General features: G+C 40.2%; 1 protein-coding gene across 1 annotated transcript in view; it reads right to left on the minus strand.

The window, feature by feature from the left end:
- Positions 1-12,683, minus strand: part of si:ch211-26b3.4 (connector enhancer of kinase suppressor of ras 2) — a 65,511-nt gene that overhangs the window by 50,769 nt on the left and 2,059 nt on the right. The window contains exon 2 of the mRNA XM_056383627.1: positions 456-619. Coding sequence (XP_056239602.1) covers positions 456-619 — 164 coding nt within the window. The remainder of the gene's footprint in view (positions 1-455; positions 620-12,683) is intronic.

A 12,683-nucleotide genomic window follows, 5' to 3' on the forward strand; every position in this document is an offset into this window, starting at 1 on the left:
TACATGCGCTAAGCTGATGATATAAATTAAACCTTATTTTAACTTATCTTCCTTTTTTTTTTTTACTAGAATCTAATATCAGTGGAGTAATTGAGTGGCTAACTCACACATAAACAGTGCTGGCTAAACACACTGAGCTAGCCTACCTAGCCCAAGCTAACTTTCTTCTCCTGTATCATCACTGTATAAACTCTCTTAACAACAGCTAAAACATTTTAGCTGGCAAGCTAATGCCACTTTACTAAGCATTATTTATGAGTTTATTTATATTTTTGACTTGTGTGAAAACGCTTTACTACTACATTTTGTTAGTTTTGGGGCTCCAAAGGTTTAGTTAATGGCAGTCAGACTCAAAGACGCATTAACACACACATCATGGATCTGTACACAATACTCCTTCCAAAGTATTGTCAATTGAGAAGCATTATGTCATTCAGTAACAGAAACTGACTAACCAGGGCGCAGAGGAGGTCGACAGCTTCCAGGATGAGCTCCTGATGTCCTATTCTGGTGACACCCAGTTCCTCCAGCTCCTGATGGGTGATGTGCAGCAGCTGCTCTCCCCCCATCTGCTCCCGCTCAAAACTCTTCACGTACTGCTGGAGACAATCATCCAGACCTGAGGACAGCAAAGACGGGCACAGATTAGCCTGCTGATGTTTCTACCATACTGTCACTGTGTATACTGTAAGAGGCATCCTGGTTAGCCAAAATCGACAAAATATTTTTATTGTTATATCAACCCCCCCCCCCCCCCCCCGGAAATAAACCAAAAAAATCTGTTGATCCTTTTTGCAGTATTGTATGCTGAATCCTGGTCCACTTAGATGTAACACCGAAGTCAGGCATGAGTGGAGACAAAGAGGGAAACAAAACAGCAGTCTAAATCCAGAGATCGCTCCGATGCTTCCTTGGAAACTTACAAACTGCCACCTAGAGAAAACATCTGTTGACACAGCTTTCCAATATCTCATGATGATTATTATACACCATGTCGTAATAAGATTTCCTTTGATGTCACTGCAGGGGAGAACAAAGCAATGTATTTTTATTGTTTTCAGAGTTTGCAGAGTGAAAAGACTGAATTTCACACGCATTCTGATTGATTAAGGGTGCGTCCAAAATATACCTAGAAAGATGTGAGTAACATTGACGTATGACTTTACGCTGTTAAGCCGTGGCTGCCAGCCATGCAGAGAGCCAGTCAGCTGCTCATAGACGTGGTGGGTCCGGGATACTATTGATCAGTAAGAGCCTCAGGCTTTGAACCAAACAAAGTCAGCAGAAAGTACTCCTCCCCACAGACCTAATGAACAAGCCTGCTCAAAAATGAGCACACACAGAGCAAAAAACGCATGAGAGGAGGCAAATCCATGCACACATACACACACATAGAGCCACAGAGCAACACAAAGACTGCACTCTGTCCCTCCGCGAACACACGCTTCAAACACAATCACACATACAAATACAATTACAACTGCTGCAGTTATTCAGGGTCTTGACGCCTTTGTGGAGGCATGTTGTTAAAGCAGAGTGGAGCTGTGAGGAAAACACTGATGCCCAAGGGAAGTAATGCTGACAGAGAGCAGACAGTGTGGTAGCACCTTAACACAGTCACCACACACACCACACACACACACACACACACACACACACACACACACACACACACACACACACACACACACACACACACACACACACACACACACACACACACACATATTCACTACAAAGGATGAGCAAGAGGCATCTTGCTCTTGGTATGCCATGGGACATAACAGACAAAATATAAGCCTACTGTTGCTCTGAGTGACACGGACAAACAATCTGTTACATACAGCACAGCAGAGAGATTTTAAATCTTACACATCAGTAAGAAGCTCTGCACTGTAGCAACACTAGTGAAAATTGTTTAATGGAATACACTCACTCCCAATGGACAAACCCTCACATCGCACAAGTTACTCTGTGTTTCACAAATGATATACAATGTTATCACATGCAAGGCTGATGTGATATTAAGTTTGTACATGAAGTATGTGAAAACTATGCCTGTGGAATCAGACAGGCGCATATTATGACTTGTTTTAATATGCACATACAGAATGAAATTATGTATCATAATCAGGTAATGCTACTTAAAAATAAAACTTCTCCATTAATAGTTAATCCACACCTTCCAACCAATCAGAATCCAGGATTTTCAGAGGCCATGGTATAAAGTATTTTATATACTGTTGTATAAGCTTGTTTCATCAATAACAATGCATTATTGAACCAGTGATGGTCTAAGTACATAAGGTCTAAGTTGATTCAATGAAGTACTGAACTTAATTAAAAATATTAATTACTTTACATAAAGTACAAAACATATAGTCTTTTAAAATATAATGCATTGTTAAGAGATGAAACAAGCCTACACAACAGTAACTTTTAGTAACCAGGTTGGTTTAACCAGACACTGGTTATTCTAAATTAAAGCACCAGTATTAAAGTTTAGGTAAAGAGGTAAAAAGTAGCTGAGCCTCAGATAAAGAGACTGGAGTTATTTGTGTATCCACCAACAAGAGCCATAAAAAGGATAATAAGCTTCTCAGTGAGAACCACACAAATGTAGTTTTAAATGTGTAATATATTTGCATGAATCTGCGATTGCAAATCAGCGGTAGGAAGATGACAAGGACTTAAATAGAAAAAAGCCTGAGTCCAAGGGACAGCTGCAGGGGAAAAGAGAGAAGACCGGAAAGGAAACATGAGCAAGATCGCGCAAAAAAATAAAGAGAGGTGGAGAAAGAGTGAAGAGGTTTTGATTGTTGATTGATTCTTGAATAAGAGTAAGTGCACTGCTACGCTCCAGAATTCTGTTTAAATACGATGTTTTTCTTTCCTGTGCATATAAAATGTTTACTAGAGTGGGAAAGCAGTCAAGTGTAGTCTAATAAATCATCACCAGTGTTGGCAGAGATATGCACAAGTGGACTGAACGTGCACATTTCTTTAGCTAGCCAGCAGCTATAGGAGCAGTGAACATGGAGGCAGAGCAGAAAGAAAGCCCTGCAGCTTATAACTAGAATTTCTGAATATGAAACCCCTGACCCTCACTATGAGAGAGACATGAGAAAAAAAAAACAGATGGCTATTTCTCAAAATGGAAGTCTTCATGTCCATACCCAGGGGAGGTGAGCCTCCCATTCCAAACCAGTACCTCCTCTTTTCCTCTGCCCATTAACACCCCTGCTTCTCCTTCTGAAGCGTGGAAACAGTAATAGTTAATAGTAGCCATATCATACAATGTGGCACGTTATGGCTTATGTCATCATAATGCAAATGCAATATCTTACTATATCTGCAAAATGATGACAATATATTATCCTCAGTGCACATTTAAGAATCTGTGCAGGTGGAAGAAGTGAAATTACTTTCTCACACTTGTTATTCTGGTAGTCACTTCACTCCTGGTGTCCGCTCATTAATTGTTGCACCCTTTTGCCTTTCGTTTTTTACTCTCTCCACATACAGTAGTGCATAAAATATATAAATTATACACAGAGCTGATGAATAAAGAATTAAAGAGATCCAGGATGACTTCCACAGTTTCCTCTGGGAAAGCCTCCTACTATAGCTATGTCCTACTGCAACGCACACCTAGATGAATGCAGTGCATTTGGAGGCCATTCTCTTTTAGGTATGATGGGATTTGTTGTTTTGAATATATGTGAATATTCACTCAAATATTTGCAGAAGCACATGCATGGGAATGCACACATGCAAAAACAGGCATACATTCACACATATACACAGTGTGACACACAGCTGCTAGCCAATCACATGAGTCACAATGCCTCCCCTAGAGGACAAACAGCTGATCTTGGTTCATCTGCTGAGTTCATATGCCAGCTGGAAATAGCACATGCTGCTCACAAACACACACAAACTAACTAACACACACTGGGGTCAGGTTCATCAGTACTGCACCTCGCCAGGCAGTTCATGATATTAAAATCATGTAGATATTATTAGTCAAGTTCTGCAGCAGTTGTGGCTGCATCGCACAGCAACAAATACTTTCTCCTGCTGCCCAGATGCCTGCTCGCATCAGACTGTGTACAGTAACTGCAGGAAACATGAAAACTGACCTCAGGCTTAAGTATGCAATGCAGTGTAATAAGAGTCAGACAAGTCCTAGCCTGTATGCAGCCGAAATAAACAAAAAGTAATTTTGTATAATTGTCTCTCTGTGTAATCAAGTCAAAAGCTTCTGCTGTAGTTTCCCCTGGGAGCTACACTGACTTGGGAATAAGATATTCTATCATAGCTTAACCATAGATTGTTGAAATTATGCTTACACCAGCTTCCACTACAGTGGGCTCTGCTCATGTGGTGACGGCCACTCTAATGTGTTTCTTGCAAATATTGTTTTTCCTGCTGTGTTTCAGGAACTCAATATTGAACAGTATTTGCTGAACCAGACCATTCCCTGCATATCTCTCATGTTCTCACACTTTAAAGGTGGTATGTGTACGATTTTTTTCTGCCGCCGAACACGATCTCTTGCCTGGAGTGGGTGGTGGTGGTGGTGATGAGGGTGGCTTGCCAATAGCTTCATCTATTGTTGGGTTTACAAGACAAAAGGTTAGAATGCGCCCTCTGGGCAGCACTACTTCTTCATCCTCTCATGCTGAACTGAGGACAGACTGGACGCGCCTAGTCTTGCTGGTTAGCGTGCTAACTTCAGTAAAAGAAAAGAAGTGATAGAAATAGATGCAAAACAAGATTAATTTCTTCTAGACTGGTAAGTGAACAGCTGTTAATGCTAACGTTGGCTATGTTACAATAGCAAAAACATATATATAGAACCTTTAAATGGCCTTTTGTAACACAAGCGTTTCAAAAGTCAACTGTTTTTTTTCACAGTCTGAGACAGTTCGTTTTTATGCACTTAAGTAATAGTACAAAAGTATTTTTGTATTTTTTTTTCTTTTTTTGAATGAGGATTACTGCACACACAATTTTCATTTGACAAAGGCACCACAGTGGTAGTGCTAGCTTTGATAACTGGTTCTATTTTGTCAGTGTTAAAACTAATTTGGTTATTTTACTTCAGACACTTCGTGATTTGTGTTTTTATCTGTGCTCTTCTCACTAGTTTGAACTGGGCGGGAATCATTTGGAAAAAGGTGATGTCACAGACGGCCATTCGCTAATCAGCATTTGTTTGGTCATGTTGCCACACAACTCTTAATCAAATCTGATCAAACGACACTCAAGCAGTTCCAGTGAAGCAAATTCGCTATGATTTTGAGTGTTAAACCTGAATGTTTGTACTATGAATGTAAATTTTTTGAATTTTTTACAACAATGAGTTGCTTTTGTTCCATGAAACTGTTGAAAGTTATTAGATATAACATTTGATAAGGGATGAAAAATAACCTATTAAGCTTTATAGCTTTTATTTTTAATCATCAAATTATATCCATCAATTGAAAGCTCTTGCATAATTACATTCAATACTGGATTTCAATTCAATAAAATGCTGTTAAACCCCAACATTACCACAAAGGCAGTATATTTTTAATGTTTCTTAATGTTTTTTTGTTTGTCTTCTGCCAAATGTGAGAAAAACATATTGTAAAATTGACTTATCTCAATAAGAGACACTGAAGGATCCCTCGATCCTGACCATCACTGAGTCCCAGTGTGCTGAGGCTTGGACAAGCCTCTCATGTTGACAGCTTCATCCACATTTCATGCAATTCCCACCAATCTTTCCTTCTTTCCTGGGCAAAATAAACCCCTCCTCTTCAGACACGAGAGGGTTGCCAAGCAACCAGAGCAAGAGAGGCCTCCGAGCAGAAGTGAGGGATCTGCAGTTGCTGCCCCTCAGGACCCTGCACTCATGCTAGGCTAAGGAGTACACATACACACTATAAATACACACACAAACACACATATTGTAGCCTATATGCTTTCCACATACTGACTCAAAGGTTGTCGAAGGCCACTATAAAAAAAAAAAACGATTGCATTTACAGCTCAAACTGAACAACTTGCATAGCAGTTACTTCACTGCTTGGCCATTAACATCAACTGAAATCAAACTGTCAAACCTGTGTTTTCCTCTGAGTGCACGTTTGGGTCAAAGTAAAGGCTGGGCTAAGAGCTGCAGCAGGCAGCAAAGACTCCTGTCCTATCGCCTTGCCCCCATCTGTGAGCTTCCAGCTGGAGTAAGTGCTCCGTTGAGTGCGAAGAAAAGACACAACACTCACTAAAAATATTCCTACTGTGAAATATTCATCACATCATGACAGAATATTCTTAAGACCATGGCATTTTAGCTCCCCGGTATGTGAGTTTTCAAGTGCACCACGATCTGCTCTGAAATCCAGCTAGCATGGAGGTGTCAAGAGGCAATCTGAAGGAACAGGAAGGAGGAAAACAGGGTCAATCAGGAAGCTGCAAGGGGTTGAGAGGGTCTAACTGACCTCTGACTGCAATCATACTGGAATTATAACGATATGTTAACATGAGCTTTAGCTTTACCTCATGTGTCCTAACTTCCCTCATACAAGGAAATTAACAATGGATTAAGTGACTGTGCAGTGTAAAAGGTGTTGCTCACAGTGATCACCTCGCTGTAGTTCCCCTCATTTCTTCGTAAATCTTTAGCGTATTTCAGCCTTTTTTCTTTTGTTTCAGTTTTTCAGGCTGTAACTTTACTTGATTTTACTTCACTCAACTTGATTCAACTTCACTGTTTTTATTCAGTCTAGCAGCTCTCATCAGAGTTGTCCCCAGGCACATGACACAGCTGTTTTCACAAAAAAGCTCTAATGACAACCACTGTTGCTACCTGCCCAGCAACAAACAACTGACAGACAAAGTTAGACCATTTAGCATTTAGCTTCTGATATTTCCCTGAGAAGCTTGAGGATAGAAAAACAGCAAAAATAAGAGTGGATATTTGACTAACATTTGTTGAGTGGCCAGAAACTTGACTCCAAACTAACGTTAATGTTGCTCCTTATCAACTGGTTGTACATAGCCAACTGTTTGCTTACACTGTAGCCATATGAACTTTATAAACACGTCAGTGTTGTGTTTAGAGCATGTTGTGCCCTAAAAAATCAATTAACACAGTTTTAATCTTTAAAAACAGACACTGAAAACAAGATGATACATCTCAAGGGGGTTTTCCTGCTATAATAAATTACTCCTTAAATACTTATTCCATTGGCTCTAAGCAGTTTCACAGGTCAGTGTATCACAACTGGGCTAATACTACATAGGAAACACTAGTACCTGTAGCCATACTTGATTTCCTTTATGAATTGTCTGTGGTTGCTGTGGGTTTCTTATATATACTGTACACCACCACATTGCAATATATACAGTATATATACATATGTATATGACCAGAGGAAGTGCTGTCCATATTAAAATTTAATTTGATTTTTAACAAACATTACAGATTGGATATGAAGTTTATCTTTCTATCTATCTATAAGTGTAATCACTGGAGCCGAGCTGAGCTACTACTGTTCCAAATGCCAATTGTCCTCTGAAGTTTTGACCTTAAGTTTGAACTCCCAAGTATACCGGAGTCTGTACTTGGTGTACTCTGAGTCCAGACTACATTCACTCAGACGCTCTTTGCTGGACTTTAAATTTCCTGCTGTTGTGTGTGCTGCTGTGTAGCCTCAAGCTGATTGTGTGAATTGAACACTTACTTGGAAATAATGTAGGAACAAGCACTTGAGATGTACTTAACTTCAGCATCATAATAATTAGTTAGGATTTGTCTGAAATGCCCCACAGTGTTCACTATGAATTAAATAAATCACAAACCAATCACATGCCTCCTTGTCTCTCTTAAAAGAGGGCTGGTCGTATTATTATAAAACAAGAATATAAACAAACTATTTCCTGAAGTTGAGGTCAGTCAAACCCTCTCTCTCAAAGTGGCTGGAGCTGGAGAGCGTCACGATTCCATGGGTCAAAGTTGAACCATACTGAAGCAAATGACTACGAGAAAACCACAAGAATGATTCAATCAAGTGAGTTTTATGATTCTGAAATGTTTTACAAGACGCAGCTGTTGGTCTGAGCTTGAACAGACTAACCCTGCTTTGCAGTATAGAGTGATGACAGCTAAGCTCAAAAAACTGTTAACTCCAGATAGTAATCCCGGCTAGTCTCTAGTTTCATCCTTTAAGTCCGGGTTTCTCATCATTCTCTGGCTTGTAACACCAGCAATTAAGTTTTCATGTGAAACTGAATTTTCATACAAATGTTGCTATATTCATCTCCGGTCTGTATATCTTGCAACCTCGCTCGTGTGGGGTCCTGACCCGTAGGCTGAGAAACTTTGCTTGAAGTTAATATATGTGCTCGTAAAACTGCAGCCCCCGGAACAACAGGTGCAAAGTCAACCCAGTAAAACACATACGAACGTCCACACACACACAGGCCTCTCTGTCCGAGCAGCCGGATAGAGCTGGTGCTTTGATATGATGCCCACTGCATCTCCCATTCTCCGCACCGCTCTGCCATCGCCTCTGTGCCCTCCCCCCTCTTTCTTCGTCATGCCCACTCTTTCCCTCACACACTCCCTCGCTTCCTCCCCCATCTTAGGCTCCTCAGCCTCTCTTTCATTTTGCTTCGCACCTCTCCATCTCTGAACCCATGTCCCTGCTCTTTTCTCTCTCTCTTCCTGCGTGGGGCTGTAAAACAGGAGGGGCAGCTTTGTGTGTGTGTGTGTGCGTGTGTGTGCCTGTGTGTGTGTGTGTGTGTGTGTGTGTGTGTGTGAATATGTGCTACATGCATATGTACCTCGCTATGTGTCTAAATGTGTGTGTTGTATGCGTGGCATATAGGATGTGAATTGGGAGTCTGTGTGTGTTGCTGCTTCCCCATCTCATGACATGTGCTGTGACTCCAACATGATCAGATCTGGTTTCCATGACTACCGATGCCCCACTTAAAGCTGCTGCTCCAGAGTTTGTGCGTCCATGCATGTGTGTCAGTGTGCATATATATATATATATATATATATATATACTGTAGATACATACAATGTATTTCAGTGAACATGTGCCTTCCTCTGAGTGCATGTATCTGTGTGCATCCATATGCAGCGCATGCATCTCTGCTTTTCTTTAGCGTATGAAAATGGAGGACTGGAGGAGTTTCCTCTACGTGTGTGTATGTGTGTGTGTGTTTCCCCATAATAAGGCACGCTCTTTAATCTTTAATGCAGCTGAAACTACAACAAGCACACAGTCAGAGCCAGGGGAAGCGTTTTTTCCAACACAGACCACCTTACCATGTCAGCAGGAGCCTAAATCAGGGGGCACAGTGTGGAATGGTAGTAAACATGGTCCTCAACACCCCAGGACACTCAAACAACAAATTAATATCCAAGGGATTCTTTCTACAGAGGAATAAAACATTTCCTGTTGTAGTGTGAGATCTCATTTTCCTTGTTGGACCACTGCCACACATTTATATAAAATTTTTAACACATAATAAGTTGTACATCTCATGATCTCAGTCATTCACAGTCTCTTACACTGACAGAAATATCACATATCACCTTTATTTCTAAAATTTTGTTGTTTTTTTTTTTTTGTTCCAATGCATCAGCACACAAAGAGGAAAAGACGGATGACTGCAGGAAAAATGAACTGCCTTATTCATTTTCCCATCAATGTATGCATCAGTAGGCTGCCGATGCTGTTCGCCTGAAAGCACAGGCTGATCTGATGAGGTACATACAGCACCGAGAGCAGAAGAGAAGAAGTCCATTTTTCTTTGTTGCCTCACGTTAAAGCACAGATCCGTACGCGTCATACTTTACACATCAATTGCGTCTGCACACACCCGAGCAGATACATACCCTCACATACACACACGCACACATAGAGGAAACTCCTCCAGTGTGGGTGTTCAAATCAAAACAAATGAGTCATCTTTCTGTGAGCCTCACCAGCGTTCTGCTGCTGGAGCAGTTCTTCTACAGCAGTGAGAAATACAGTATAGTCTGCCTGGCCTGGGAGCCAGCTGTGTCAGGTTTTCTCGATAGGACTGCAGAGATCCCATCTCTCTGTCCCATATTCTCTCATATGACAGGTCTGGACTACTGAGGGAAAGGAACTGCTGTCCCCCAGATCTGGATCAAGCTTGTGCAGGTGGCACGAAACTGTGATTTTACCTCATTTGTTGCACTTGGGAAGGATGGATTCCTAAAAAAGTGCAGTCTTAAATTTCACACATTCAATGATGAGTGTTACAAAACCTGATACTGTTTTAATAATTCAAACTACCTTATATCAGTCTGAGCTGATGATCTCACCAGACCCAGCTAAATGCAAATGTAGCTAAAAAGCTGCCAAACGTTGACTCAGTGACTTGGTACTTTTACTTATAAGTACTGTACAACTCTGACATAGTTTATACTTTATGTTACTTTCTAGGGCATAATTGTGCTGACAGCTACTTATACAAAATACAAAAAGTGTAATCGTTTCATAAAATATCATTTATTTTTACAGATTGACCTACGCAGCAGTGCATAAAGAAGTTAGAATTAGTTCAGTATCGAGAAGAACTCTTAATAATGATATTACTTTTATTTCAGATTTTAAATGCAAGAATTTTACTTGTAATTGAGTATTATTAGAGTGTGGATAGGAGTACTGGTTCTACCACTGGCCAAAATGGACTAAGCACATCCAAATATGTATTTTTTTCACAAATCCCATCAGTGAATCCATCAAATATACTTTGAAAATCATGTGGTAAAAGAAAATTCCTTGCACGAGTCTATGAGATTCACATTATTTTCTGGATCTGCACCAAATTGTACAAACTCATAGATCTCAACAACATAAATATGGCTGATTTTTTTTACATCAAGGTGCATAGGCCCTACATTATTTCCTGAGAAATTGATGAAAATGTTGAAGAATGCCCTATCTCTTAATGTTAAGGAAAGTGAAAAATTCCTGGATCTTTAAGCTTTAACCGCATAAGCGCCAACATTTTATGACTTCTTCCCTGGCCCCTGCTCAATCCCTCCACCAAGTTCGGTTCAGTTCTTTTTGCCTAATCCTGCCTGTGGTTAGGTCAACATAGGTCTTGCTTTTTATTGCTTAAAAAAAATCAGTTGACATAATCCTTAGACGTTGGTGTTGTTGCAAATGTCTTAAAAAAGAAATAGTGTCTGATCAAACTGATTTTTCATTTGTATTTTATCAGCAATATTTTTAATTTTAGGGAAGATTTCCATCAAATCACCTCAAGTTAGACAAGTAAAATTGTGATCATATTGTGATTTCTGTGTATAATACTGATATTTTTGAAAGTGTTAAGACTTTTGTAGCTGGTACAGGGAAGTCAGAGGAGCCCCCACAGCTTAGAGGCCAGGGCACCGGCCTATGGGTCTGGCTGGAGATCTTCCCTTTCCTGTTATTTCTCTAATGATGCTGCCTAGTGGAGGTATTAAACACTCCAAAATAATAATGATAAAAATAAAAATAGGACACACAATTCAGCTACGGGTGTTGCTACGTTCCTACAATTTACACAAGGAAAAAGTATTTCATTCATCAAACAATGAAATTCTAAAGACTATGATGGCCAGTAGATGCTTCTGTCCTCGGCAGTGATATAACATTAATCCCAAAATGTATAAAAGATGTAGGTAAAGACAAATGTTTGCTATGTGCCCCCATGTGTCTTATATCTGTATACATTTAAAGTGCTTTTTCTCTCTTATGATAAGCAAGAGAAATCACTAAAGTACTTCTAAAGGAGGTCTCGGTGTCACTGCTCCCAAAAAATGGCACAAGACTCCTCATCTCAGTGCGAGAGAGATGAAGAGCTTCCAGAAAAGAGAGGCCAAAGTGAAGCCTGTGTAAGCGTACAGATTAATACTAGCCTTTTTGCCCTTCACTTTATTCAGAAGAAAATAAGATCTGAGCATAAGCCTGCCACTGAGGGTCTATGTTTGAAGCCCCACAGGAAAACGCTGGGAGCTTCACAGGAACAGGGACAACACTGGGCGATGTTGGCGAATGTCTATGAAATTGAATCTCTGAGCCCCAGCTCTTCATCTGGAAGAGGACAGGAGATGCTTTTCATGAAGAGACCAAACGCATAAGAGTGAGATGAAACGATTTCCTGCAAGACTTTGGTGCAATTGTCTACATTTTTACATTTTTACTTTAGTCTAAAAGGCTGTTTCAGTGTTGCTCAAACTTGCTGACAGTGGCACGTGTGCAAAATAATGAAACAAGATCATTCTTTTATTTCCCTGTGCAGATCACAGGTGTAAAAAGCTGACACTGTCAACTTTAAAAATTACATCAAAACTTTCTGTTCCTATTGTGGTATTTTCCTAATGATGATAACTGGAGATTGAGGAACATCATAGTTGAAATACTAAATTGCATCTGTTCCTTATTAGCAGACAAAAACCAGCATGTCTTACAGCGTTTTTATCCGCTTGTTACGTTATCATATGCAGGGTTCATAGATGACATTTCTTATTGCTCAAACCTAATGTAACATTCCTGGAGCCTGCAGGGGAAATCATTGATTCACCTCAGATGAAATGCATCTAACTTCCACATGCAGGATTTTATTTCGGCACATGGATTTTTGGGCCTGGCTGACTC

Source organism: Seriola aureovittata, chromosome 8 (genome assembly GCF_021018895.1).
Source record: "Seriola aureovittata isolate HTS-2021-v1 ecotype China chromosome 8, ASM2101889v1, whole genome shotgun sequence".
In the NCBI taxonomy this organism is placed as follows: Eukaryota; Metazoa; Chordata; class Actinopteri; order Carangiformes; family Carangidae; genus Seriola; species Seriola aureovittata.